This window comes from Heloderma suspectum, chromosome 7 (genome assembly GCF_057233095.1).
Source record: "Heloderma suspectum isolate Gila_16-S chromosome 7, 16-S_ref, whole genome shotgun sequence".
NCBI lineage: Eukaryota > Metazoa > Chordata > Lepidosauria > Squamata > Helodermatidae > Heloderma > Heloderma suspectum.
In genome coordinates this window covers 117,690,001-117,717,126 of record NC_139464.1, presented here as the reverse complement: position 1 = coordinate 117,717,126, position 27,126 = coordinate 117,690,001, and the positions used below count along the sequence as shown (strand labels likewise).

Genomic DNA, 27,126 nt, shown 5'->3' with positions numbered 1-27,126 from the left:
GTACGGATTTATCTTCGTCATTTTCGGAGTGGAAAAAAAAGAGAATTCCGGGGGCTTGTGAACGGCGGAATAGAGCATTGGCCGCAAACTGCGGAAGTCAAGCGGCACTGAAGGTACACAATTCATACATCCCTACTGCTGAGCTAAATAGCAGACAGGTGGTCTTGCCCCCCGCAATTTTTAAAAGTTTGCGAACACGTTACCGCATTCATAAGGGGTGCAAAAATTAATCCAATTTGGTGATCTGATGCCGGGGGCAGCGGGGGGAGTGTTTCCCTCAGTACCCAGCAACCCCAGTCAACCAATTGCAGAAAGAATGCTGGCATAGGGACCAAGGAAATGAGAACTTCTGCCACAAAGGCTGCTGGGAGCTGGCAGAAGGACTGAGAGGGCCTAAGGAAGGAAACAAGCCATGGAACGCTGCACAGTGCCCAACTCTCTGTCAGGTTAGCAAGCGAACAACCAACCCATGGTGGCTTATTCTCAAGATGGCTTAGCATGACATACAAATTTGCCAAGTAAGTCCTCAGTCCACATTCACAGAATTGCACTTAGAAATGTGCAGTGTTTGCAACTACAGTTTCTCAATTTCTAATGTTTCTGTAATTGTTGTAACCCTGTGGAGCAGAAAAAGATGATGCCTAATACAAATTGGAAGGCAGGGTAATAAAAAAAGTCAATATTTTTTTCTTTAATTTAAAAAAAAAGCTTTTGTTTTTTAAAGCTTTTTAATGAACATTTCAGTGATAGTAAAACTCTGTTATTAAAAAGGCCTAGTTTAAAATGCTGTCTGTACTTAATACCAACATCTTAAAGCAACACCTATGCTTGGAGTAGGGGTGTACGAACCCCACTTACCAGTCCGCTCCGAGGTCTGCTGGGGTGGGGGAGGCAATTCGTCCCTCCCCCTGGAATCCTCCCTGGCCAGTTCTGCTCTGCAGCAAGTCTGCGGAGCCGCCAGCCGGGCCCATCTGCAGCCGGACTTCTGTCCGCTGCCGGGCTGCGGATGCAAATGGCATCCGGCATAGCAGACACCTTTTGCATCCCTGCTCTTTTCGTGATAGGCTATGTAAATATTTATGTAGCCTATCATTGAAAAGAGCAGGGATGCAAATGGCGTCAGCTACGCTGGACGCTATTTGTGTCCGCAGTCTGGGGCAGTGGACGGATGGCAGCGGATGGACCCAGACCGGCCGGCAGCAGGTACGGTCTGTCCCAACTTTAGTTCACGGGGTGGCGGGGGGGAGCAGTCTGTTCCGCCACGGACTCCGGGGGCAATCCGGCCTCATTGGAGTCTGTGGTGGATTTCTCCACCATCCCTAGCTTGGAGGGAGCAATCCTATGGCCGTTAGACAGTGGCTAGATGTTCCCAGAAAACCAACCCCCTCCCACTTTCGCACTGCCTCAGAGGCAGCCCGGAGAAGCCCCGTCCTCCGCGTTCGCAAGAGGAGAGCGGAGGGGCCGGAAAGGGGCATGGCTGGGGGCGTTGCGGAGCAGGGAGATCGTAGCTGCCCGTACGACACATCCTATGTGTTGTACAGCAGCCTCCTTCCCCACTCCGTGCTCCTGCGGCTACACAGCCACAATTGGCTGTCTAGCAGAAAAAGCAGGGCAGTAGAAGTGCGGAGGGAATGGCACTTCTCCCCTCCATGCTTCTCCTGCTCTGCTTTGGATAGGCGGTCACCTCCGGGTTCGGAGGCGGCCACCTATCTGGATGGGATTGCGCCCTTTTTTATTTATTATTTATTATTAAATTAATTAATCGCCCATCTGGCTGGTCACCCAGCCACTCTGGGCGATGTACAACATACAATAAAACAGTTGAAAACAATAAAATTCTACAATAAAAACATTTTCTAAAATACCCTAACCCACCCCAAATGCCTGCCTGAACAACCACGTTTTTAATGCACGACGGAAGCTCATTAAAGAGGGGGCATGGCGGAGTTCCCTAGGGAGGGAGTTCCACAGAGTGGGGGCCACCACAGAGAAGGCCCTCTCCCTCGTCCTCACCAGTCTAGCTGTCCTGGCTGATGGGACAGAGAGAAGGCCATCCGAGGCTGATCTTGTTAAGCGGCCTGTCTGGTGTTGCTGGAGGCGCTCCTTAAGATAGGCTGGGCCGGAACCATATAGGGTTTTAAAGGTCAAAACCAACACCTTGAATTTGGCCCGGAAAACAACTGGTAACTAGCGCAACTCCTTCAGCACTGGAGTGATGTGATCTCGCCGGCGGCTGCCTTTAATCAGGCGAGCCGCCGCGTTCTGTACCAGCTGCAGTTTCCAAACCGTCTTCAAGGGTAACCCCACATAGAGCGCATTACAGTAGTCTAAATGAGAGGAGACCAGGGCATGTACTACCGATGGGAACAGATGGTCAGGAAGGAAGGGGCGCAGCCGCCGTATCAGATGGAGTTGATACAGTGCTGTCCGGCTCACAGCTGACACCTGAGCCTCCATGGACAGCTGGGAGTCCAAAATGACCCCCAGGCTGCGGACCTGGTCTTTCAAGGGTAGCCGTACCCCATTCAACACCAAGTCAACATCTCCTAGCCTCCTCTTGTCTCCCACCAAAAGTACCTCGGTTTTGTCAGGGTTCAGCTTCAGCTTATTCCTCCCCATCCAGCCACTCACCGTCTCCAGACATTTGGACAGCGATTCTATGGCCAACCTTGGTGAAGATTTGAATGAGAGGTAGAGCTGCGTGTCATCCGCATATTGATGACACCGCACCCCAAACCTCCTGATGATAGCCCCCAGCGGCTTCACATAGATGTTAAATAGCATCGGGGAGAGGATGGAACCCTGCGGCACCCCACAAGTGAGCGGCCACGGGTCCGAAACCTCCTCTCCTAGTGCTACCCTCTGGTACCTGCCGGAGAGGAAGGACCAGAACCACCGCAATACGGTGTCTCCAATGCCCAACCCCTCCAGGCAGTCCAGGAGGATACCGTGGTCAACGGTATCAAAAGCCGCTGAGAGGTCGAGGAGAACAAGGAAGGAGCATTCACCCCTATCCAGAGCCCTCCTCATATCATCTACCAAGGCCGTTTCTGTCCCATGCCCAAGCCTGAAGCCTGACTGAAATGGGTCTAGATAATCAGTTTCTTCCAAGTGTGCCTTCAACTGCACCGCCACCACCCGCTCAATCACCTTGCCCAAAAATGGCCGATTTGAGACTGGGCGAAAGTTGTTCAGAACTTGAGGATCCAAGGAGGGCTTCTTTAAGAGCGGTCTTATCACTGCCTCCTTGAGGGCTGATGGCATCACTCCCTCCTCAAGGGAGGCATTCACACCACCCTGATCCCCTCACCCAGTCTCTCTCTGCAGCCCATAATGAGCCAAGATGGGCAAGGATCAAGTAAGCAGGTGGTTGGCCTTACAGATGAAAGCACCTTGTCCACTTCATCAGGAGGAAGAAGCTGGAACCGATCCCACAAAACCGGTTTGCCACAGGCCGCCTCTTGCTCACTAACTGTATCCACAGCGTGCAGAGTGTAGTGGCGAGAGTACTGGACTGGGAGTCGGGAGATCCAGGTTCTAGTCCCCACTCAGCCATGGAAGCTCACTGGGTGACTTTGGGCCAGTCACAGACTCTTAGCCCAGCCTACCTCACAGGGTTGTTGTTGTGAGGATAAAATGGAGAGGAGGAGAATTATGTATGCCGCCTTGGGTTCCTTAATGAGGAAAAAAGCGGGATATAAGTGTAATAAATAAATAAATAAATAAATGATCTGATCAATTTTATCTGCAAAGTGCCTTGCCAAGGCCTCACAGGAGGCCTTAGAATGCTCCAGTGGTTCCAGAGCCACAGGACCGACCAGGCTCCGGACCACTTGGAACAGCCTCCTGGGACAGCGCCCTTAATCTCTTAAAACAGAATCCATGACCCAGTATGAAAACACATACTGTGTGAAGAATGAATCACGGGTAAAATGTTGGGCTTCTGAGGTTAAACACTATAAATATTGTATTGTATTGTGTTGTATTTTAAATCTCTGCATTGCCGCTAGGTTTTATTTTGGTTTGTACCTTTAATAGTCTAGTTTTAAACTTTTACATTTTGTATTGTATTTTATTATGTATTTTGTGGTTTTAATTGTCGTGAACCGCCCAGAGAGCTTCGGCTATTGGGCAGTATAGAAATGTAATAATAAATAAAGAAGTAAGGCACCATATATCATGTACTACATTCAGCATTATGAGACAGATTATAGCAGAAAGGAACTCAAAAGTCAGCAAAGGCATTTGGATCTAGCTCCAGCTCCATTCTGCATCTCACCTGAATGATCCAGCGCCCCACCAAATTTAAATCACAACCCATGGGAGAAAACATGTATCCCCCAATAATTACCAGCCTGTGAGTCTGGAAAATCCTTGGCACTTTTCTACAATAAATTCTTGCGCATATACGGAGACAGGCAAACACAAATCCATATTTTCACATAAAAAACAATTTGCTTCTTATTTTATGTGTGCCATCAATTTCTAGCTACTGCCCCAGTGCAGACACGAACAAACCTATGTTATTTGTTCAATAAGCAACCTATTGTGTACTGTACTACTTCTAAGATAAAGGTCAGGGGCAGGGGGGAATGCACAAACAAGGTGGATTAATTTAAATTAAGGTGATAAATGGCATTCAGGGAGTTACAAAATCCACCCCCTCCTCAATTTTGCTGCCTCTTTCACAGTGTGCTGTTCTACCTCTGCAGTGATGAGGGTTTAGCAGTGTTTAGGTGCTGGTGAGGTCTGGGTTGCAGGGTTCTGAGTAGTGCTAGGGGCTGGCAGCCAGACAGGCTTGTCTGTATCTTACGCCAAGGAGCAGTGTGTCAGGATTGATTCTAAGCCTGTGGAAATAGTTAGCAGTTCAGAAGGAGAACAGACAGAACTGGGGGAGGCATCTTCCCGAGCGAGTTCAGATATGGTTAGGTGTCCTTCTCAGGATGCTAACACCCAGATGGCTGGGCCTGAAGCCCCCCGCCCTCCTCTGTGAGAACCCAGGAGAAGGAGAGCACAGGGTATGACCTGAGGGATGCTAGACTGAGGCGCGGAGTGAAGAGGGGAAAGTTAGAGGCGGAGCTCAGACAGTCGATCCGGTTGGCGATGCGTGAGGGTCGATGTAGGGGAGCATCCCTGGAAGGGAGGGGCATCCCTCCCTAAGTTATTCTAGCCAGCAAGTTCTTGTTTCAAACTGCTGGCAACCTTGTAGCTCCCACTTGGATCCCTGTTGTCATTTGTAAATGAAGAAGCTGTATTCCTTTGCAGCCTGAGAGTCTTCGAAGATTTGCTTCTGTAATGAACCTGTTGGCAGTGAATTAAAGGCGTGAGACTGAAGCCTCTCTTCTTGTGTGTGTGCATGAGGAAGGAGGGGGCCAAGGGAACGTGACACAGTGCAAGACTGAGCCTTAAATAAGAGTGTAGCTATAGGCTGGCCCTGCCTCCATACTGACTGAGTATGGAGTATGACTGAGGCTTTGTGCCTTAAAAGGGCCTGGCCTGTTTTAACAATCAGAGGCTGTGTTGATGTGGGAGTGGCTGTGGCATGCTAATGTCCTCATGCCCTGAGTTCTCAGAGTCTGAGGACAGTAATGCAACCTTTCTGGACACAGCGCAGCCAACCCCTAGGGTCTTTCTGGGTCCTGGGGCAACGGATGCCTCATGATACCTTTCCATGTCCTCTTCTGTTAACTCTGGAGGCTCTTCTTTTGAGGACAAGGGGTTGGGATCATCTGAGGATGCGGGTTCAGAGTCTTGGTCTATGACACCCAGTTGGTGAAGGTGGGAGATTTTCTGCGGGAAGCAAAGCCAGGCGAAACTTAGCAGTGGCACCATTTCTAGTGGCAGCTGGATGGAATTTTTTTACCTAGATATCTCCTTGCCACAAAGCTACATGGTGATGCAGTGTTGTGAGAAGGAGACTTCTGGGTAAAAAAAAAAACTGCCAAGAAGAACAAAACCAGGAGTAGTGCCGCTGCAAAACAGATGACAGCGAAATCAGTTGACCGGGGGGGGGGGGGTGTGTCATCCTCTGCTTAACTGCCAAATTCCAGCCAAGTGTTCTCACCTGAGAACTTAAAGCTCGGTCCTAATTTTATTTCAAAATGCGAATTTCCAATTTGCCTTGCTTTCTGTGTAGATGTATAACGTCAGGCAGGACAATTATTTGTAGACCAAATAGCCAGAATTTTCCCGAAACAAAAGGTAACAGTTAATGGGGAGATGAAATATTTTCCCCCATGACACAGAATATAAACGTGACTGGTAGTCATAAATATTCATATTTTGACAACTGAACAAACTATAGAGGCTCTGGTTCTGTGAGGGCATAAACTTGGAGTGCAAGATCCAACTCAATAGATCATTCTAGTGGTATACTGGATGGCATCTGCTGGAGCAGAAGTTAGATCTCAACTACTGTGATGCAATCTAAAGTAGTTTGTGTGTCATATATTTAATATAAATTATTATTATTATTCTATTTATACCCCACCTTTTTCCCAGTACTGGGACACAAGGCAGCTTACAAAAATTAAAACATATACAATTTAAATATATGAAAATATACAAAAGTTAAAATATATATTAAACAATGATACAATTAAAATTATATTAAAACATTAAAACAGCATTTTACAACAGCATTTTAGCAGCTTACCCCCAGGTTCCAACTATGTCCCAAAGGCCTGCTGGAACAAGAATGTTTTAGCCTGTCTCTGGAAACAGATCAAGGAGGGAGCCATCCTAGCCTCCCTGCGAAGGGTGTTCCACAGCCATGGGGCAGCCACCGAGAAGGCCCTCCCCCGGGTTCCCACCAAACATGCCAATGACAGTGGTGGGACTGAGAGAAGGGCCTCCCCAGAAGATCTCAGGACACAGGCAGGTTCATATGGTCAAGGGAGGATATGGTCTTTCAGATAACCTGGACTGGAGCTGTATAGGGCTTTATAGGTCACAGCCAACACTTTGAATTGTGCCCGGAAACAGACTGGAAGCCAGTGATTCTGTTTTAGCAAGTGAGTTGTGTGCTCACTGCAGCCAGCCCCAGTCAACAGCCTGGCAGCAGCTCTTTGGACCAACTGCAGTTTCCGAACACTCTTCATAGGCAGCCCCACGTAGAGTGTGTTGCAGTAATCCAAACGGGATGTAACTAAGGTATGTGTCACCGTGGCCAGATCAGACATCTCCAGGAATGGGAGCAGCTGGTGCACTAGTTTTAACTGTGCAAAGGCACTCCTGGCCACCGTTGAAAACTGAGCATCCAGGCTCAGGGCTGAATCCAGGCGCACCCCCAAACTGCGAGCCTGAGTCTTCAGGGGGAGTGTAACCCCATCCAACACAGGCTGAATCCCTATTCCCTGATCTGCCTTTTGACTGACCAGGAGCACCTCTGTCTTGTCTGAATTAAGTATCCATTTGTTCTCCCTCATCCAGTCCATTACTGATGCCAAACACTGGTTAAGGACAGAAACAGCTTCCTTGGAATCTGGTGGAAAGGAGTAGTAGAACTGGGCATCATCAGCATATTGGTGGCACCAAACTCCAAAACTCCAGACAACCTCTCCCAGCAGTTTCATGTAGATATTAAATAGCATGGAGGACAGAACAGAACCCTGAGGGGCCCCACAAGCTAATGGCTACGGAGTTGAACAGACATCCCCCAACACCACCTTCTGAGTTTGCCCCACTAGGAAGGAATGGAACCACTATAAAACAGTACCCCCAAGTCCCACCCCAGCGAGGCATCCCAGAAGAATACCATGGTCGATGGTATCGAATGCCGCTGGGAGGTCCAGCAGAACTAAAAGGGATACACTCCCCCTGTCTAGTTCCCGGCATAGGTCATCCACCAAGGTGACCAAAGGTGTCTCCGTCCCATACCCAGGCCTGAAACCAGATTGAAATGGATCAAGATAATCCGTTTCATCCAGGAACCCCTGGAGTTGGGAGGTCACCACACGCTCTAATACCTTGCCCCAAAATGGTATGTTAAGAGACTGGATGATAGTTATCTTGTATGGTGGGATTCAGGGAAGGCTTCTTCAACAGAGGTCTCACAACCGCCTCTTTTAAGCATAATGGAACAATACCTTGTTCCAAAGAGGCGTTAACCACTCCTGTTATCCACTTGGCCAGTCCTCCTCTGGCCTCTTTAATAAGCCAGGAGGGGCAAGGATCCAGCATACATGTGGTGGCTCTCACTGCTCCAAAGATCCTGTCCACATCCTCAGGCTGCACAAATTGAAAAGAATCCATCAACACTGAACAAGAAGGAGCCAAAGTGACATCCACAGGATCTGCATCAACTACAGCATCCAAGTCAGAATGGACCCTGCTGGGTGATATAACAGCTCAATTTAGCTATTAATCAACATTTTAACAGTTATATCAAGCAATCACTATGCACCATTTGTAAAGGAATTAACTAAAGTGCAAATGGGAAACTTGATTAAACTCAATTTTTTTTGATTATTTAAAAATCAATCTGATTTGGTTGTGCGTGACTTCCATTTTTTTCCACTGACCATTATCTCAGAAATGATGTGTGTGTGTGGGGGGGGGGGGGAGCGGATCTTCACAACAACAGAATGAGAAGAATGTTGGAATATTATCTGGATTTTCATGGAATCAGCTTTGGCCCATAAGGGACACACGAAGCAAGAACAGCTGAGTGTACCGTACCTTAAAAATCCCCTTTTCATGGGTCACACAGCACTTGAAAGCAACATACTTCCAGGTTGAGTGGGGGGAGTAGAACTAAATGTTATCAACCCAGCAGGTGCTGCTCAACCAATGAGAGAGGCTTGTTTCCTACCGCTGTCTAGCTCCCCTTGGCTATCACATTATCTGTGACAGCATCTGAAGGCTGCCTATGCGAGCACTCCACCAGTGCAATTTCGCCCCATTCCAGCCAACAGTCAGGGGGTCAAAGCTCCCACCCCCTTTCTCCTTTTCCAGGAACTAATACAGGGATCTAGCTGCTGCACCCATTCTCAGTCTGCAGCCTCTGTTGCCTGATTTCCCCCCATTGAGAATCTGTCACATCTTTTTCCCATGGAGAAAATCGGAGCTGCCCTATTTAAAGCACTACCTATCTAGAGAGAGGCAGCGACCAGGAGCGGGAGCCTGCAGTCCTGCTATTTCGCTGTATCAATATGGCGATACAGTGAAAACTAAAGAATGCAGGAGAAGGGGGAGAGGAGGTGGCTGGCAGAGGCGGCAGCAGCAGTACTAGCAGAGGGAGGCAATTCCTGCCAGCCCTTTCCCTCCATGCAGAGAAGCAGCGAAGTAACACAAGCATCAGAGAAGCAAAGTTACACAAGCATGAGAGAAAACTCTCAAGCAGGACAGGCTGGGAAATGGAGGCTACTTACTCCCACTGGCAAAAAGGAAGTACAGCATGATTCTGAAGGCACAGAAGTGCACTCTAGCACTTTGATGAGCTAGAAAGGCAGGCTAGTTACTCTAGTAACCTAGGTTTAGGGATGTCAGAGAAATCCGCCATGGATTCAAATGAGGCCGGATTCTTTGGAATCTGGCCTCCAGAATCGGCGGTGGAACAGCCCCGCTTACTTCTGCTCCAGGAGGATTCTGGCTGGAACGGCACTCAGCTTCTTGAGGCTTAACCAGAGCTGTTCGCCTCCACACCGATCAGCATTTTTCTTTAAAAAATGGCGATCAGCAGGATGTGCCCATAGACTTATACGCAAAATAGAGCCATGAATCTTGCGTTTAAGTCTGTGTGTCCATATATCGTTCCAGTCTCCCCCTCCCATTCCAGGCCAGCTACGCGGGGGCAGCAGCTTGTCACTCTGAAAAAAAGCAGCTTCCCTACAGGTAAACTCTGGGGTAGCTGCAGACTGGCCATGATGTCATGTGCCACAAAGGACCTCCAAACGGTCCCAATCCTCAGCAAATCACCCATGAAGACAGGCCCCTGGTGGGGTTTGGCTGTGCAACAGAAGATTAATGTCTCTCTTGCCAGGAAAATCACCATCTATGGATCTGCTCACACAGTAAGTTCGACATTAGTGTGCCTTCTTATTACTTTCTATAACCTTAAACTGCTATAGCAGTTGGCCAGGAGTGAGCAATAAGAGTATTTTTTAAAGAAAGACAAGAAAAAGAAACCTTTCCCTATTCAATATTTTCACTGAAATTCCTAAAGAGTCACAGAAGAACTATAACTCTGAGATGCTTGTAGATTATTTCTAGACCAAGCAGCCAAACCAAAGCCTTTCCCTATTCAATAAATTCATTCACTGAAAGGTCTTCATTTATATCTGAAGATTCACAGAACAACTATAACCTTGAGATGCTTGCAGATTCTTTGTTTCTAAGCCACTAGAGCCGCAGCCAAAAACTAACAGGACTATGGTACACTGGTTCAAACTAAGCTTCCTGAAACTATGGTAGGTGCTTTAAGGCTCCCCAAAGTTCAGCCTCACATACACCTGTTGCAGAAAGAGGTGGTAGAGTCGTTTGGTGGTAGAATTGGATACTGACATGTAACTGCATCTTTGTCACCCTCTACATGTAGAGGACAACTGCCTGCAGTGGAGTTTCCTTCTATATTCTGTGGAGGGTTTTCACATGGTATAGAGCCTTGTTTTTCCGGGGAGATTTAGAAATTTTAGTAATTTAATTAGGGATGTCAGAGAATTTCGCCACGAATCTCAGGGAGGCCGAATGCCAGCGCATTCGGCCCCTCGAAATCAGTGGCGAAACGGTCTGCCCCCCCGCCCCCCCGGGACGGGACTTACCTTGGGCGAATCTTCCTGGCAGTGGCGGGGCGGCGGCGGCCGGTCTTCCAACCGGCTGCCGTCGCCACCATTTCCAGTAAAAACAACAACAACAACAAAACGTGATAGGCTACGTAAAGATTTACGTAGCCTATCATGGCTAGATTTTTAAAAAATACCGTGATAGGCTACGTAAATGTTTACGTAGCCTATCACGGCTGATTTAAAAGAAAAAAAAAACACGCGCATATGCAAATGGCAGCACCCATGGGCGCCGCCATTTGTGTTCCTTATTTTGACACGTCTTAGTCTACGCAAACATTTACGTAGACTAAGACAGCGAAAAAAGGGGAACGCAAATAGCATAGACGTAAACTTCATATTCTCAAGGAACCTGTCAGGGTGGAAACTGAGCTGATAGAACCCCAGAGCAGTTCTGATTCTGAGGAGGATCAGCAATCCGTGGCAGAGGAGCCAGCTCATCCCTCACAGGCACAGCAGCTGGCAGAGATTCCTCCTGCCGGCATTCCTGAGATAGTGATCCTGGCAGTGAGAAAGTGCGGGAGCGGGGCTTGCTAGACGCAGGGAGCGACGAGCAATGGAGGGCGCGGAAAGGAGGCGTAGCGCCCATTTGGCACACAAGCAACGGCCGCGTCCCATGGACCCAAGGGAAAGAGGGAGGATCTCTCCCTAGCCCATAAGTTCAGGGTCTGCAAGTGATTCTCCTTCAAACGGGGATCAACTGCCTACCCGGAGCATAGGCGACTCTGCTGTTCATTGCTTAGTCGCTGGTGATTAGCATCTGAAAGAGCCATTAAGTTGTAAAAGGATTAAAGCCTTGAAAAGAATCCTTTCATCTGTGTCTTGAGTTGGCTACTGGAGTGTACTGAAAGAGGCCACTAGGGCGCTTCCTGACAGAACCCTTTCCACACTGATATGTCTGCAAAGGTATAGTGCTTAAGCATCTGCTGTAGAACCCTGCAGAGACTCTTGAGGCATGTGCAAGGGAGCACTCTCAATTCACACGGGGTACCCATGTAGTGCATCAAGCCAAACTGTCACTCCGTGCAACTTGAGAGTGTATCCAATATGAATACCCTGGAGTACGATATGAGAGAGGAAGAACAGTAATAGCAAATGTTCATTCATTACCAAGCTTCTCATGGAAGAACCCCTGGTAGGCTTCTAAGAGACCCCAGAAACTCACTGATCTAGATGAACAAACCAACATCTGAATAGAATCATAGAATAGTAGGGTTGGAAGGGGCCTATAAGACCATCGAGTCCAACCCCCTATCAGTGCAGGAATCCAAGTCAATAATCCATACATGTCATACACTGGTGAACTCAACTCATTCAAACTCAGCTTGTCCAAAATGAATTTAATTCTTGGGCGGGGTGTGTGTGTTTAATTTAAGGGCCCATAATTTATGGTTTAAAATTGTACTTACCTCTGTTATATGCGGATTAGGATTGAACCCACACAAACTGCAGACTACAGTTTGACACTGAGTGCATGTATTGTAATTGGCCTTTTCAGGAGTGTGCAACAGCAGTTCAGTTGTAGTGCAAAGAGGACAAAAAGTTTTCTTTGGGGCTGATCCTCCAGGCGGAGATGCCTGCTGAGAGGAAGATGCATGTTGTTGCTGGGAAGGTCCAGGCCTTTGATCAGTAGGTTTTGTAGGTCCGGCCTGCTGCTGTGGTTGCTTTGCAGGCCCAGCCTGTTGAGCGGATGGCTTTGCAGACCCTCCGGGCTGCTGTGATGGTTGCTTTACAGGGCCTACTGGCCGGGGAGCTGGCTTTGCAGGCCCTCCTGGCTGCAGAGATGGTGGTTTGCTGGGCCCTGCTGGCTGGGGAGCAGCCTTTGCAGGCCCTCCTGGCTGCTGAGATGGCTGCTTGCCAGGTGGTGTCCCTTGCTGGGCTGCTGGCTTTGTAGGATCACGTGCCTGGGAGGACGTGGCAGCCTCAGGTTGCCGTGATGATACTTTAACTGCTCCTGGTTGTTGTGGTGAAGGTTTTGCGGGACTCTGCTGTTGAGTAGGTTTTGCAGACTCTGGTTGTTGGGACTGAGTTTTTGGTGGCCCTTGCTGTTTTGCTTCTCCTGATGGTGGGCCTGTAGGTTGGCTAGGCCCTGGTTTCTGAGCCTGCTTAGGCACTCCAGGTAGCTGCTGCTGCTGCACCTGTTTGGAAGGTCCTGTTTTCTGCAGGGTCGGTTTGACAGTCCCCTGCTGTAGACCTGTTGGCTTTGGAGATTGTTGTGTCGGTTGCTTGATGGGTCCTTTTTGCTGTTCAGGTTTATCCGATTCCTTCTGAAGAGGTTTCTGTTTCTTGGCAGCTTCTTCCTGGGCTGTCTCTGAGTCAGATATCAAATCAAAAGGGTTGAATTTGTTTACAACCGAAGTCACAGCGCCAAATGGGTTGGCGTCTGAGAGGAAGCTGGGCATCATACTTGGCTTTTGATCTTCTTTAAAATCAGTCCTCGATTTAGACTGTCTCAAGCTTGTGGAAGATGGGCTCCTTCCAGGCACCCGCTGCTCTGTTTTCAATGCGTCTGCTGTTCTGCTTTTGCTTAGAGTATGTGGCTCAAGATCCGGAGGCTCGCCTGGCTGTCTTGGATGGTGAGTGCCATCAAGCTGAGCATGTCTACAAAGGGAAAGATAGGATGATATAAGCCCAGGTGAACCAGACATTCAAGTGTCAAACAAGTGGCGAAATTTTGTAGAGACCCAAAGGAAAGTCTTAGAAAATTCTGGCCCTTCATATTAAAATCTTAAAGATGACTTAATGCCGTAAGTAAGGGCCTAAATGTCCTCTTCATGTGCCATTATTTACATGTAAAGGTCATTTTCCCAATTGCAACTGTAAATGTCACTTGACAGGTACGCGACACAAAGATTTCTGACATTTCCTGCTGGACCTCCTAAAACCTTATTAATGGTAAATATGAACAATAGTCAAATCTCTAGCATTTACTGTAATAAATATATTAGTAGCGCAGTACTTTTAAAGTGCGATTTGGAAAGCAGTTTAGTCTATGTGTCTTCGGGCGCAATCCTACAGTCACTAGACAGCAAGTAGATGGCCATAGGTTTGTTCAGTTTCCAGGAACCAACCTTGGAGCCCACACTCCAAAGTCGGTTCCTGGAAAAGCACCTCCCCACCCCCACTGCCTTCTAGGTGGCATGGGTTGTCCCTGGGCTCTGCACTTGGATGGCCAGCACAGAGCAGGACAAAAACGGGGTGTTCCCAGGGGCAAGGAGTGCAAAAGTGCCGGTACGATGCTTCCAATGCATCATCTGGTCTCCCTACCCCCCTCCACTCTGGAGTCCCATGGTTAGACCACCAAAGTCGGCCATTTATTTATTTATTTATTTGTTTGTTTATTTCATTTATATCCCACCCTTTTTCCTCTTTCAAGGAACCCAAGGCGGCTTACATTCTCCTCCTCCTCTCCGTTTTATCCTCACAACAACAACCCTGTGAGGTGGGTTGGGCTGAGAGTCTGTGACTGGCCCAAAGTCACCCAGTGAGCTTCCATGGCCGAGTGGGGACTAGGACCCAGATCTCCCGGCTCCCAGTCCAGCACTGTCACCACTACACCACAACTAGGCGCGAATGCAGGGCAGACAGAGCGCGGAGGTAGCCGGCCAGATGGGCGGCTAATAAATCTAATAAATAAATAAATAAAATTCCCCTCCATGCTCTGCCCACCTTGCATTGGATAGGCAGTCACCTCTGAGTTCAGAGGAGGCCGCCTATCCCAAAAGAATTGCTCCCTTAAAGTGCTATATTTTAACACTGTATTTAATGAAAATACAAAAAGATCAAAGTAATATCTAAGTCGAGAACATGGCCCTCTCCAAAAAGATTGTGTGAAGGAATTTTCGGCACCCTCTCTTTGAACTCTATGCAGGTTACCTTGGACAGTACAATCCAAGTACATGGATAAAATCAAAGCAATCTTTTTGAGGAAAAGGCCAAACAGAATACCAGTTTTGAAGAACGAGTAGCATAGCCGTTTGGGTTACTATTCCAGGTGTTAACCTGCCAAGTCAAATTCCATTCCACCAAGTATTGTAGCCCATGAGATGTCAGGTGGTTTTTTTTTAAAGGCCCTGGTGACCACTATACATGGTTCATGGACTGCATATCTGGCTCAGTGGGTCATAATTTGTGCAGACTTTGATATTCGGAAGGGTATTTGAAACTCAACTGTGCACCAAGGAAAAGACATAAAAGCTAAGTTCTTTATTACAGAAGAATCTATAATGCCAGATGAAAAATGTAAAAATATATATTAAGCAAAAGTTAATAAAATACTCATCCTTTAATTAATAATGAACTTGAAAAGATTGCAGTGGATATTGAAACACCTCCATATAAAGGCCTCTTGTTGTAGCAGAAATACAGTTTTCTATATATGTCACTACCTCCTTGGAAGGAAGCCAGAAGGAAACTCTACTCTGTTCAGAACAGTATTGTATTCAACTTGTTGCTGAAAAGTTGAGATGCAATCTATTTTTCTCGTTCTGGAGGGCACAATGTTCCTCAGCACTTACACAGTGCTGTGAGTTATGTTAGGTTTTCAGCATCTACAGTTAAATACAGCCCCACGTGTCCAGAGACATCATTCCCTACTGCACATTAATTTTTTTAAAATGGCATTCATTACATTTAACCTATTAAAAATTCCCCTCTCTGAGAACAATAAAAACAAAGTGACTCTGCAATAATTTTTAATTAAGAGTTTCATCAGAAATGAACTGCTTCAGTTGTATAAATAGTAGTAACATGCTACAATAGAATTCTCCAAATGCCGAAGGACGTTATTTTAATTGGTTAATATTTTCAGCTGGCGTGTTCCTTATGATGGTGGATTACTACTGGAGAACTTCCAAATTAGTTTTCCGTCCCTAAAGTCTTCTGACGCACATCCTCCCCATACATCATACAGGTTCTATCAGGAAGATGTTTATGGCACATACGAAGTGGCAACCATTTATCCCTGAGAGAACATTAAGTAAGGCCATGAACTGGTGGCTCCAACATACGCATTGAGCTAGGGGCTTCCCCATTCTCATCCACAACCAGAGGAATGGCCTATGCAAACAGTGGAGATTAGAATCACGGATTCTCCTTAGTGGCAAGTGGGAACATGGGGCTTGGGATCATGTACCAATTCTGCTGCTAAACTGACTACGTTCCATACCAAACAAAACAAGCTTTCCTGCAGTCCTCAATGGGACATACTTTACTGTCAGCATGCTTAGGATTATACTGCGCATTTCTTCTTTAAATGGGTAAGAAACAAGCTTTTAAAACAAATACAAATTTAAGCCATCCATGGAAGGAGGGAGACAAGGAACCAGCCCGGTGGAGTAGCATATTGCCAGGCACTTTAGGGCCTCACCTGTCAGTCAGATAGATAATATATTTGACTGGCCTTATGCAGAATTTAGCATTTGCAATGTATCTGGGGTGATGAGGAAAAGAAGACAACAGAAAAAAAGGTAAGCAGGGATAACCATAAGGATGAAGGAGGGAGAAGGGCAAGTTCCATCTCTAGGGAGGGCTGGTTCCTTTCTCTGGCTTTTCTGGGTCAGACCTGAGGTTATTACATTTCTATACTGCCCAATAGCCAAAGCTCTCTGGGCAGTTCACAGAAATTAAAACCACGAAGTGCAGAATAAAAACAGTGTAAAATATAAAAGCTTAAAATGACAGTATAAAAATACAACCAGAATAAAACCCAGTAGCAATGCAGAGATTTAAAATACAGTAACAGATTTAAAACAACAAAGTTGAAAGACTATAATGCTGAAATGCTGGGAAAATAAAAAGCTCTTCACCTGGCGCCTGAAAGAGTGCAATGTAGGTGCCAGGCAAATCTCTCTGGGGAGCAGAGCTGGGGTGCCACAGCAGAAAAGGCCCTCTTCCTGGTAGCCACCCGCCTCACTTCCTTTGGCAGGGGCTCCCGGAAGATCTTAGGGTCCAGGCAGGAACATATGGGAGGACACGATTCTTAAGATAACCTTGGCCCAAGCCGTTTAGGGCTTTGAATGTTAATACCAGCTACACAGCTGTTACATCACTGCTGTCAGGTTTCCCTTCTGCCCCTGCTGTAAACGTCAGAACCCAAATCAAAACACAGACAAAAGCATTCAGTTCTCAGCTTTTACTCCATTACTTCAATGGGTCATACAGATGCAAAATGGGCAGTGACTCACAGTCTACAAAAGAAACGCCTTCAGGGAGTTCAAAGGAAAGCTACAGAAGTTGCCCACCGTTTGAAGAAAAGGCAGCTGAACTATCCTAACTTAAGGGGGGGGAGGAAAGATCTCCCTCTCTCTCATTACACCTCTAAGCGCAGCTGTTGACGCCGAGCCAATCGGGCAGACTGCCTTAGCTCCATCCCTGCCATCTCTCTCTTGGCTCTGCGTCTGCGCCTGGTGTCTTAAGAATTCAGGTTCTCCAACCCCTGCCTCCCCCTGTTCGCTATCTCTCACAGGGCTGTGTGAAGAGGGGCTCTCTCCGTCCAGCTGTGCCTCTGAAGCCTGGGAAACGTCCTCCCCCACATTTTTTGGCTCTTCCTCAGAATCTGAACTGCTCTGCCACTCTCTCTGCTCAGAGGCAACCCCGAAAGAACCTATTACTGTCTGTCTGCCTGCTATGCCCAGGAAGGAAAGAGTCAGGCTGTTACTACGGGGATGTAGTCCCACCCTTTCCTGTCTGAGGGCCCACTTTTACCTTCCCCTCTGATATCTGGCTCTGGCCCCCTCTGCAGTGCAGGGTTGGATGGATGGCTGCATAAGGCTGAATGGTAATATATTCAGAGGGCCCATCGTGTGAGAAGAATCCTGCCCCTTGTTCCAATCAGAGGGAAATTGGCTCCCCAGCTAAACAGATTGTTAGAGCCAGATTGGGACTACGGGGGTGTGGCCACCATTCTGCTTCATAGGGGGGTTTCTGGAATCAGGACAGTGAAGATATCTCACAAGGGAGCATTATATTAATCACAGAAGGCAGGAATGCAGTTCTTATATCTGATAAAAAATCATATTATGACCAGAGTCCTATAGAGAATCAGTTTACTCATAGAACCATAGGATCCTGAAAATTCTGTTCTGGAAGAAAATAATGATGAACAAAGAGAGGGGACCAGACACAGGGCAATCCCATCTACCCTACTTTTTTAAAAACCCATTTTACTTCTTTACTTTTTAAAACTTTTTTTTTAAAAAAATCAACTTCTGTAAGCAGCTTGGAAACACCATACAAGTGCCATATATTGGCTGTTGAGAAGCTGAAAAAAAATCAGTTGGGATCTGACTTTGCCTGGCTATTAAAGGAGCCAAAGTTTTAATTTTTGACAGTTTTACCATTTACTTTCTCTTCTTTAAAGGAATCTTTCACATAAAGACTACTGTGGTAGATTGGCTGGTGGTGGAAGATACGCTAACATTTCTGACAGGTACCAGGAGAGGTACTATCAGTCCTAAAGGTGCCCTGGCTGTTCTTATTCTTGCCACTAAGTACAGATGGAAGTCCTCAAGACAGTGAGGCAGAATCTATTTCACTTTTCCTCACTACAATGTAATTTTAGGGAGGGGCCTTTCCATGTTTCTAGATGAGAGCTACAAAGCTAAGCGCATTCATGCAGCTGTGTGTAAAGGTTTTTTCTTCTTCTTCCTCTAATCTAATACCAGAAGGAGATTGCAATTTGTAGATGTATGAATACAATATTTATACAATATGACACAATATAAATTGTATAGAAAATAAATACATACGTACATACCGGAATTCAAGGATAAGGTACTTTCTTCACACATCATTAACTTATGAAATTTCATTACCACAAGCTGTGGTGATGGCCACTAACTTATTTAGGGAGCAATCCTATGTCCCTTAAACAGCATCTGGGGAACATAGGATTTTTCAGTTTCCTGGCTCCAAGCTTGTAAACAGGGCTCCAAGCCAGGAAACCGTACTCCCCTCCCCTCCACCTCGTAGCTGGTGCAGAGAGAACCATTCTGGCTGCATCTCCACACTCATAAAATGAAGTGTGGTGACAGGGAGAAAGGGGTGTTCCCGGGGGAGGGTGGTATTCCTACAATCTTTCCTATGGCCACCTGTCAGGGTGGAAACTGAGCCGATAGAACCCCAGAGCAGTTCTGATTCTGAGGAGGATCAGCAATCCGTGGCAGAGGAGCCAGCTCATCCCTCACAGGAACAGCAGCTGGCAGAGATTCCTCCTGCCGGCATTCCTGAGATAGTGATCGTAGCAGTGAGAAAGTGCAGGAGGGGGGCTTGCTCGACGCAGATGCAGGGAGCGCCACACGATGGCGGGCGCAGAAAGGAGGCATAGCGCCCATTTGGCGCGCAAGCAACGGCCACGTCCAGTGGACCCAAGGGAAAGAGGATCTCTCCCTAGCCCATAAGTTCAGGGTCTGCAAGTGATTCTCCTTCAAACGGGGACCAACTGCCTACCCGGAGCATAGGCGACTCTGCTGTTCATTGCTTAGTTGCTGGTGATTAGCATCTGAAAGAGTCATTAAGTTGTAAAAGGATTAAAGCCTTGAAAAGAATCCTTTCTTTGTGTCTTGAGTTGGCTACTGGAGTGTACTGAAAGACGGCGCTCCTGACACCGCCTTGGCCTCCTCCCCTCCCCCTCCCCAAAGCCTGTCACTCATGTAGCTGAAATGCAGAGAGGTAGGTGTGAGGCGCCTCCCTCTCTGCATAGGATACTCATAAGCTTCTAAGTTTGGGGGCTTACAAATACCCAGGGTGCAACCCATAGGACTGCCCCCTTAGCCACAAGTATCAGACAAATTAATGGATGACAGACCTACTAGCTGCTACTGACCATGATTACCAAAAGGAACCTCCATGTATAGAGACAGTATATTTCTGAATACCAGATAATGGGAACAAAGAACAGAGGACAGCCATAACTTTCATGCTCTCCTTGTGAGCCATCAATACTATCTGACCAGCCACTGTTGGAAGAAATCACAATTTTTGACTAGATAGATCTTACACTAGTAAGAATCATAGAATCACAGAATAGTAGGGTTGGAAGGGGCCTACAAGGCCATCGAGTCCAACCCCCTTCTCAATGCAGGAATCCAAGTCAGAGCATCCCCGACAGGTGGCTGTCCAACCTCGTCTTGAATGCCTCCAGTATGGGAGAGCCCACCACCTCCCTCAGTAACAAAAATATCCAGAAGTATTATTCAGTATTTATCCGTCCGACTTGTAAAAAGATGTGTCAGGAAAGAATTTGGGGTCATTAGTAGATGCCGCCAAAATTCTACTAGGAATTCAGCTCAAAATGTGGTGTTCTGATGCATTGGAACAATCCCAAATCTGGGGGAGAAGGGGAGAGATAGGAAATGACTTGCCAGGATCTGCCCATTTCAAGAAAATCCCTGTGCACAGACCAAAGAGGACTCTCTAGGTACAAGTAATGACATCACAACACCAAGATTAGGCTCTCCTTCTTTGCTTAGTTAACCCATCTTGCAGCAAAATCCATCCGTAGGATTTTACTTATTAGTTAACTGTGGACTCAAAGAACTAGTTGCCATATGCATATATGGTTTCTTTGCATATAAAACAACTTGTCTATAGGGATGCATGAGAAATTCATTTCAGTACATTTTTATCAGTATTTATCCAATTCACACCTACCAAGCCAAACACAGACACAAACACGGTTTGCAGTTGAAGCCCGTACATCTCTGACCTTGCAGTGTGATTCGCAAACCAAAACATTGTGTTTGACAGCATGCGTATATTTGAAACATGTGCATGAAAAAATGTATACTTTTGAAAAATGAGCACAAACATGCTTCAGTCAATGGAAGAAGAATGTGTACATTTTCTTTGAATTGGGCCCGATTCAAAGTGCTGGTGTTAACATTTAAAGCCATTAATGGCTTGGGGCCAGGTTACCTGAAGGATCGCCTCCTCCCATACATGCCTACCCAGACCTTAAGATCATCCTCAGCAGCCCTTCTCCATGAGCCCCTGACAAAGGAAGTGAGGCGGGTGGCTACAAGGAGGAGGGCTTTCTCTGCTGTGGCACCCCAGCTGTGGAATGAGCTCCCTAGTGAGGTTCGCCTGGCATCTACATTGTATTCTTTCCGGCGCCAGGTGAAGACCTTTTTATTTTCCCAGGCATTTTAACATTTTAGCTCATTAGACTTTTAGCTTTGCTGTTTTAAATCTGTATTTTAAATCCCTGCATTGCTGCTAGGTTTTATTCTGGTTGTATTGTTTACTGTGGTTTTAATGTTTTATATATTTTGTATTGTTTTATTGTGTGCTCTTTGGTTTTAATTTTTGTGAACCGCCCAGAGAGCTCCAGCTATTGGGCGGCATAGAAATTAAATAAATGAAACAAACAAACAAATAAATAAATAAATAAATAAAATACATTTTAAAGATGTGCACAACTGATGCGTCCGTTTGGAAAATACGCAAAAAAAGAAAAGAAAAACATAAATCACAATCTAATACGAAGCAGATACGATACAGAATGAGCTCTGAGGTGGAATTTGAGCCCTGTGGAACTCAAATTTTCCTTGCACACATATCCCTACTTTTCTGACACTGAAGTAGGAATTTCTTTCAGCAGTCCAGAAAAATTGAAGGCCAAGACTGTTCAACTGATGTCTCAAGAGACCTGATTAATGGATTTCATAACTTTGCAAAACATTAATCCTAATCACATCTATCCAGAAGACAAAACACTGACATATTGCTAGGCAACAATTGAACACACAGGATGAAAATTATCGAAGGTGCCATAGAAGACTGATTTATTTTTTTATATCAATTATTTCTAAGCTTTCAGTGTGATCTTTGGATACTTTCCACCTGTTTCTTCTGTGGATTTGTGCAGGTCTCTTGTTTCTGGGCCATAGACTAGAAATAGTACTCAGTAAGTAACACTACTGCTGTGGATATATTTGATGTAGCATTGCAATTAAGTACATTAAACAAAAACTGGATTATTGAACAACTTGGGTACATACTACTGCTTAAGGTTAATTCAGTACAACTAAGTGCATTATAGTTCAGTACATAAAAATCATTTATGTAACTCTGGCAAATGAGATGTGTCCCTGGGAAAGCGAAGATTTTTTCCTGCACTGTGATGCCCCCAAACTCCTATCTCTAAAAGAGCTTTGCACAGCCTACATCATTCCCTGTTAAGAATTTGGAACAGCAGACACTGAACTCCCCTATAATGCTACACTGAAGATAACAGGTGCAGTGTTTCAGTATAGTCAGCACCCATAACTTTGAACTGTGGGACATGTTATAAGAACAAAATCCTGTTGGAACCTAACTAGTTTTTTTTTTTCCTAGAAAAAAAAAGTGTTAGCAAATTACTAACAGCCACATCCGACAAATATTGGCTGCATCTGCTTTCACATAAATGAACATGTGAACAGAATCTACTGAAAAGTACAAAATCTGAGGAGGTACTAAGACTCTGTCTATGGTGTTTGATGATGTGTCATAACTTATTTCACATGTGTAAGTCACCACTTGATGAACATGCGTCTACGCACAGGGCTACACCTGCGTACTTTGCCTAAGGTGCAGAAATGCAAGTCCAGTCACCGAAGTGTTCTCTGAACCAACTGAGAAATGATGTCATGATTTACGAATAATACTACTCAAGACTAATTGAGAGCATCAGGCTTTCTTTTCCCATTGAACTACTAGCTTTTCTAGAAAACCCTGACAAGCTCTGTCAAGCAAATGGAAGCAGGTTATTGAGACTATTAATTACGACCTTTCACTGAAGATGGCTGAGGATAGAAAACAAGCATTCCCTCAAATATCCTTGGAACAGGTCTAAAGATGTGTTCTGAGGGATATCATGCATTACAGAAGATTTAAATGCCGTTATAAACATGGTTTCACCACTGTCAGCCTCCTTAAGGGACTTAGAAAAGCGTATGGCACAGGTAAGTTTCTTACTCTTTAAGAGACCACAAAAGACTGTTGGTTTTGCTACAAGAAAGTAGCATGGCTGCTACTCTTCTGGAATGCAGGGCAGTGCAGCTCAATCATAAACATGTTCACAAAGAAGTAACCATCAATGCATTCAAGGGGTTTACTCTCTAGCAGGTATGTTTTGGATAACAGCTTCAACCAGCTATTCTTAAACTAATTCATCTGATCTTCCTAGAAGAACTAATGTTTTTAAAAGGTCTGGCTCCAATGTAAAAGGCTGCTCAGAATGCTTTTAAACTCAAATGTATTCTAAACTTTGGAGAATGACTAGGTCCACATCATTACTGAAGGAGCAGGTGCATAGCCTGGGAGTGCTCCTAGATCCATCCCTGTCTCTGGAACCCCAGGTGGACTCCATGGCCCGGAGTACTTGGGGCCAGCTTCAGCTGATCTGCCAGCTACTGCCTTTCCTGGAAAGGGATAACCTAGCCACAGAAGTGCACACGCTGGTAACTTCCCGATTAGACTACTGCAATTAACTTTACGTGGGGCTGCCCTTGAAGACGACTTGGAAGTTGCAGCTAGTACAAAATGCAGCAGCTAGGCTGTTGACTGGAACATCATGTAAAGATCACATAACACCGGTCTTAAAGGAATTGCACCAGCTGCCAATACATTTCCAGTCAGAATTCAAGGAGCTGATGAGGACATTTAAATCCCTAAGTGGCTTGGGACCTCGATATTTGAGGGAGTACCTCCCCGTATATATGCCTGCCCAAGGAGAGATCTGTTGGAGGGGCCCTCCTCTGCGTCCCACCAGTGCAAGACATACACTCTGCTGGGACAACATAGGAGGGCTTCTCTGCTGTGGTACCCCAGTTGTGGAATGCCATCCCCTTGGAGGCCTGACTGGCGCAGACACCGGTTTCATTTCAGTGCCAAGTTGAAACAGGGCTTTTTACCAAAGCCTTTGAAGGCTAGTTGGATTCCCTGCATTTGTACACTGTTTCAACTGTTTCATTGTTTTAGGCTTTAAACTGGTATTACCTAGCTTAATGATGTAATATATTTTAGCTATTTAAATTATTTATTGTTTTACACTGTTTAAATTGATTTTATCTGTACACCACCCTGAGATCCTAATAATATAGGTGGAATACAAATGTTTTAAATTAAATAAATAAATAAATTACTATGAAGATCTGATTTGACACGGAGTACATACAAGCTTAGAAGTACTGACCTATTGCCTAGCAACAATCTTCCATTCCCTTAATCCCCAGGTATACATCAAAGAACATGAGCTTTAAAAAGCATACATCATGATTTGCTTGCCAAAATACTTCATCATTATCCTCTCGTCATTTTCATCTGGTCCTGAGTACTACAAAAAAGTGCATCACTGGCCACGGTGCCCTAGAAGTTCATTTTAAGAATCATTTATTTAAAGTTGTTCAAAATGTCTCAGGCACGAGGCAAAACCAAGGTTCCTAAATTCAGCTGAGGCTATTCATTTTTGTCCCTGGCCTGAAGGTAGTAGATCAGAGGAGAAAATAAGAGAGGGAACCCACCAGTCCACAATATTTAATAACTTATCTCACAAAATGGCAGAAGGTTCATTAATTACTCTGTTACTGCCTTGTAAAGAGATGCATTTCTTCCTTTCCTATCTAAATTGCTCTGGAATTTTTTTACTGAAGATGTAAAGTCATAACTTCCTTAGTAGAGCAGGGGCCCTATTAACCCTGGCAATCCTAAACCAACAAGCGGAGAACTTAATTATGTGCTGTTTACCGCTAATCTAACTTTTGGGGATAAGAACAATTCATTGCCTGGTACCACATCACAGTAGTCTGGCTCAAGCTTTTGCGCTCCCCTTCCCCTTCCTCCTTATGGCTGTGAGGAAGTGTTCAGATTTCATTTGATGTTCACTTCTGTTTCACATTAACTGCAGTTTGCCATGTATCTGAAACTGGTGATTCTTAACTATGGTTAGTGGAAAAATGCAAACTTCAAACCATGGTTTATGAAGCTGGCTTGTTTCCACTAACCATATTTAAGGTGCATCACTGTTTAGGGTTTGGATGTAATGCAAAACTGCAACTAATCTGAAATGAAAGGAGTGGAAGGGGAAGCATGCAAATCTCAGGCTTGCTGCAGCTCATTTGTATAATGTTAAATTGTGGTTTAACATCAAGTCCAAACTGCCTCAATCACAATTCAGGTATTTTAAGCAGATCAGAAATGTATTATATCCCATTACATATGAGCTATTGCTCGTTCCTTACATAAAAGTGCATCATTTAGAATTAGACCCATCAAACAAACAATCATTGGGTATGAAATACTTCAGTGCCTATCTTGGGTTTAAAGGAGGAAATGGCAATAAAAACACAGCATACTTATACAGTTTAATTCTACTTAAAATAACCCTTTTAAAAGGGCCACTGCATATACAAAACAAAGCCAATGAAAACGCAAATGTGTTTGAGAGGGTACCAAAATATCTTAGGGAATCCCTATGCACCAATAGCTCCTGGACCTTGTGCTCCTAATATTTAGATAATTTTAAACAACTATAAAGAAACTTATGAAAATAGTTCTTGCCAGTTTTAAATATATTATAGTATCAGCTACTATGGACACTTCACACTTCAGGGAGATTTGCCTGGTACCTATGCTGTTATCTTTTAGGCACTGACTGAAGACTTCTTTATTTCCTAGGCTTTTTAATCACTTCTGTTGGAAGCTTTAGGGCACAATCCTATGGGGATAGTCGGCTGCCTCCAAAGTCAGAGGTGACTGACTATCTAATGCAGGGTGGGTAGAGCGTGGAGGGGATCTTCTCCTCCGCACTCCAGCTGCCCTGCATTTGCAGCTCGATGGCTCATTTCGGCTGTCTAGCCAGAGCAGCTCAGAGTGGGGTGGGAGGAGGCCGGACAGCGCATAGGAAGCATCATACCAGCATTTCCACTGTCCTCTCGCCACCCCAGGTATGTCCCCTTTCCACCTGCTCCATGATGCTCTTACAATCAAGGAACTGGGGATGAACCATGCCTCCTACGACGCAGCAGGGGAGGGGGCAGGGGGCAGTTTTCTGGGAACTGACCTCAGAGCGCTGGCTCAGTTCCCCCCAACCCAAAAATCCTATGGCCGCTGTCTAATGGCCATAGGATTGCACCGTTAATGGCCTTATTTGCCCATGATATCATTTTGCTGTAAATCTTCCTGAAAATTGAAGGGCGACATGAAAATATTTGACATAAATATCTACATACACAAATTAGGTGACATGATATTTCTCTTACATGTTTCGTTTATTCATGTAGAATGAGAGGCTATACCAAGCAAATCCCATTGAACTCAAAGGGACGTACTTCTTACTATGCATGTTTAGGACTGCACTGTAAGACAAAGTTTGTTTTTCTTTTAAAGTAATATATGGGTGTGTGTGTGTAAACTTGTGCTCATCTTTTCAGATATTATAAAATAACTGATCTACATTTTTTAAAATATGGATTTTTTTAAAGACCTCCAGGAAATAGAATTCAGCAAAAAAAACAAAGGTCTTCAAAAAGGAAGGGGAAATACGTCACCTATCATAGGTGCTACCCAATAGCACCCATTACACTAAAAGGTATTAGGGTGGCAGTTTAAGCTTTTTCAGGGTAGCTTGGCATGCTGGGGAAATGTTTAAAAACCCATGAGAGCAGAGAACATGCTGGTACAAAAAGAGAGAGAGAGAGAGAGAGAGAGAGCATGTGTTGAATGCATGGTCCCTCTACACCACATTCTTGTAAGTTTCTGAAAACCTAGAATCAGTAACCATCAGAGATTTTTAAAAATGAACTGGAGTTTCAAGTACAGTGGAAGGAGAAAGTATCAATCTATGTTAAATTAATTCCTAATTACTTTCCTCCCATGCTTGTAGCATTTACTTGTATAAACCTTGAACTGTATCACCTAATTGGCATTCATCTACGATAAAGCCAGAACACGACTAGTAAGAATTTGTAGCAGAGGGTGTGAAATGGGCCCACAAAAAAACCCTAAATTATTTGAACAGGAAAAGAGGGCCACGGGTTTCTCTTTTGGGCCTCGGCAAGCACCGGAACGAATAAGATTGAGAAATTCCCAAGGCGGCCCTCTGTAGGTCACGCTCAAGAAAAGCTAGCGATTTCAGCACCAAGGACAACGGAAATTGAAATTATGTTGCTCATAATCACCAGGCAAGGTAGCAGTAACTAGTGACCAGCCAAACGGGCGATTAATAAATAAAATAAAATACATACATACATACATACTACTACCCGGTGAAAGCGATTCTCTGGCAGCAGGGGAACTAGGAGGGGATGGGGGGCCCGGGGAGAAACAAAATAATCCGATGGATGTCGGTACCTCACTACACATC

General features: G+C 45.4%; 1 protein-coding gene across 2 annotated transcripts in view; it reads right to left on the bottom strand.

Moving 5' to 3' along the window:
* Window positions 1–27,126, bottom strand: part of PCLO (piccolo presynaptic cytomatrix protein) — a 424,050-nt gene that overhangs the window by 395,987 nt on the left and 937 nt on the right. Inside the window, exon 2 of one of the 2 annotated variants that reach the window (XM_084811197.1) lies at window positions 12,191–13,382. In XM_084811197.1, the coding sequence (XP_084667323.1) occupies window positions 12,191–13,382 (1,192 nt within the window). Of the gene's footprint in view, window positions 1–12,190; window positions 13,383–27,126 lie in introns of those variants that run through there. The other variant, XM_084811198.1, reaches the window with a different exon arrangement.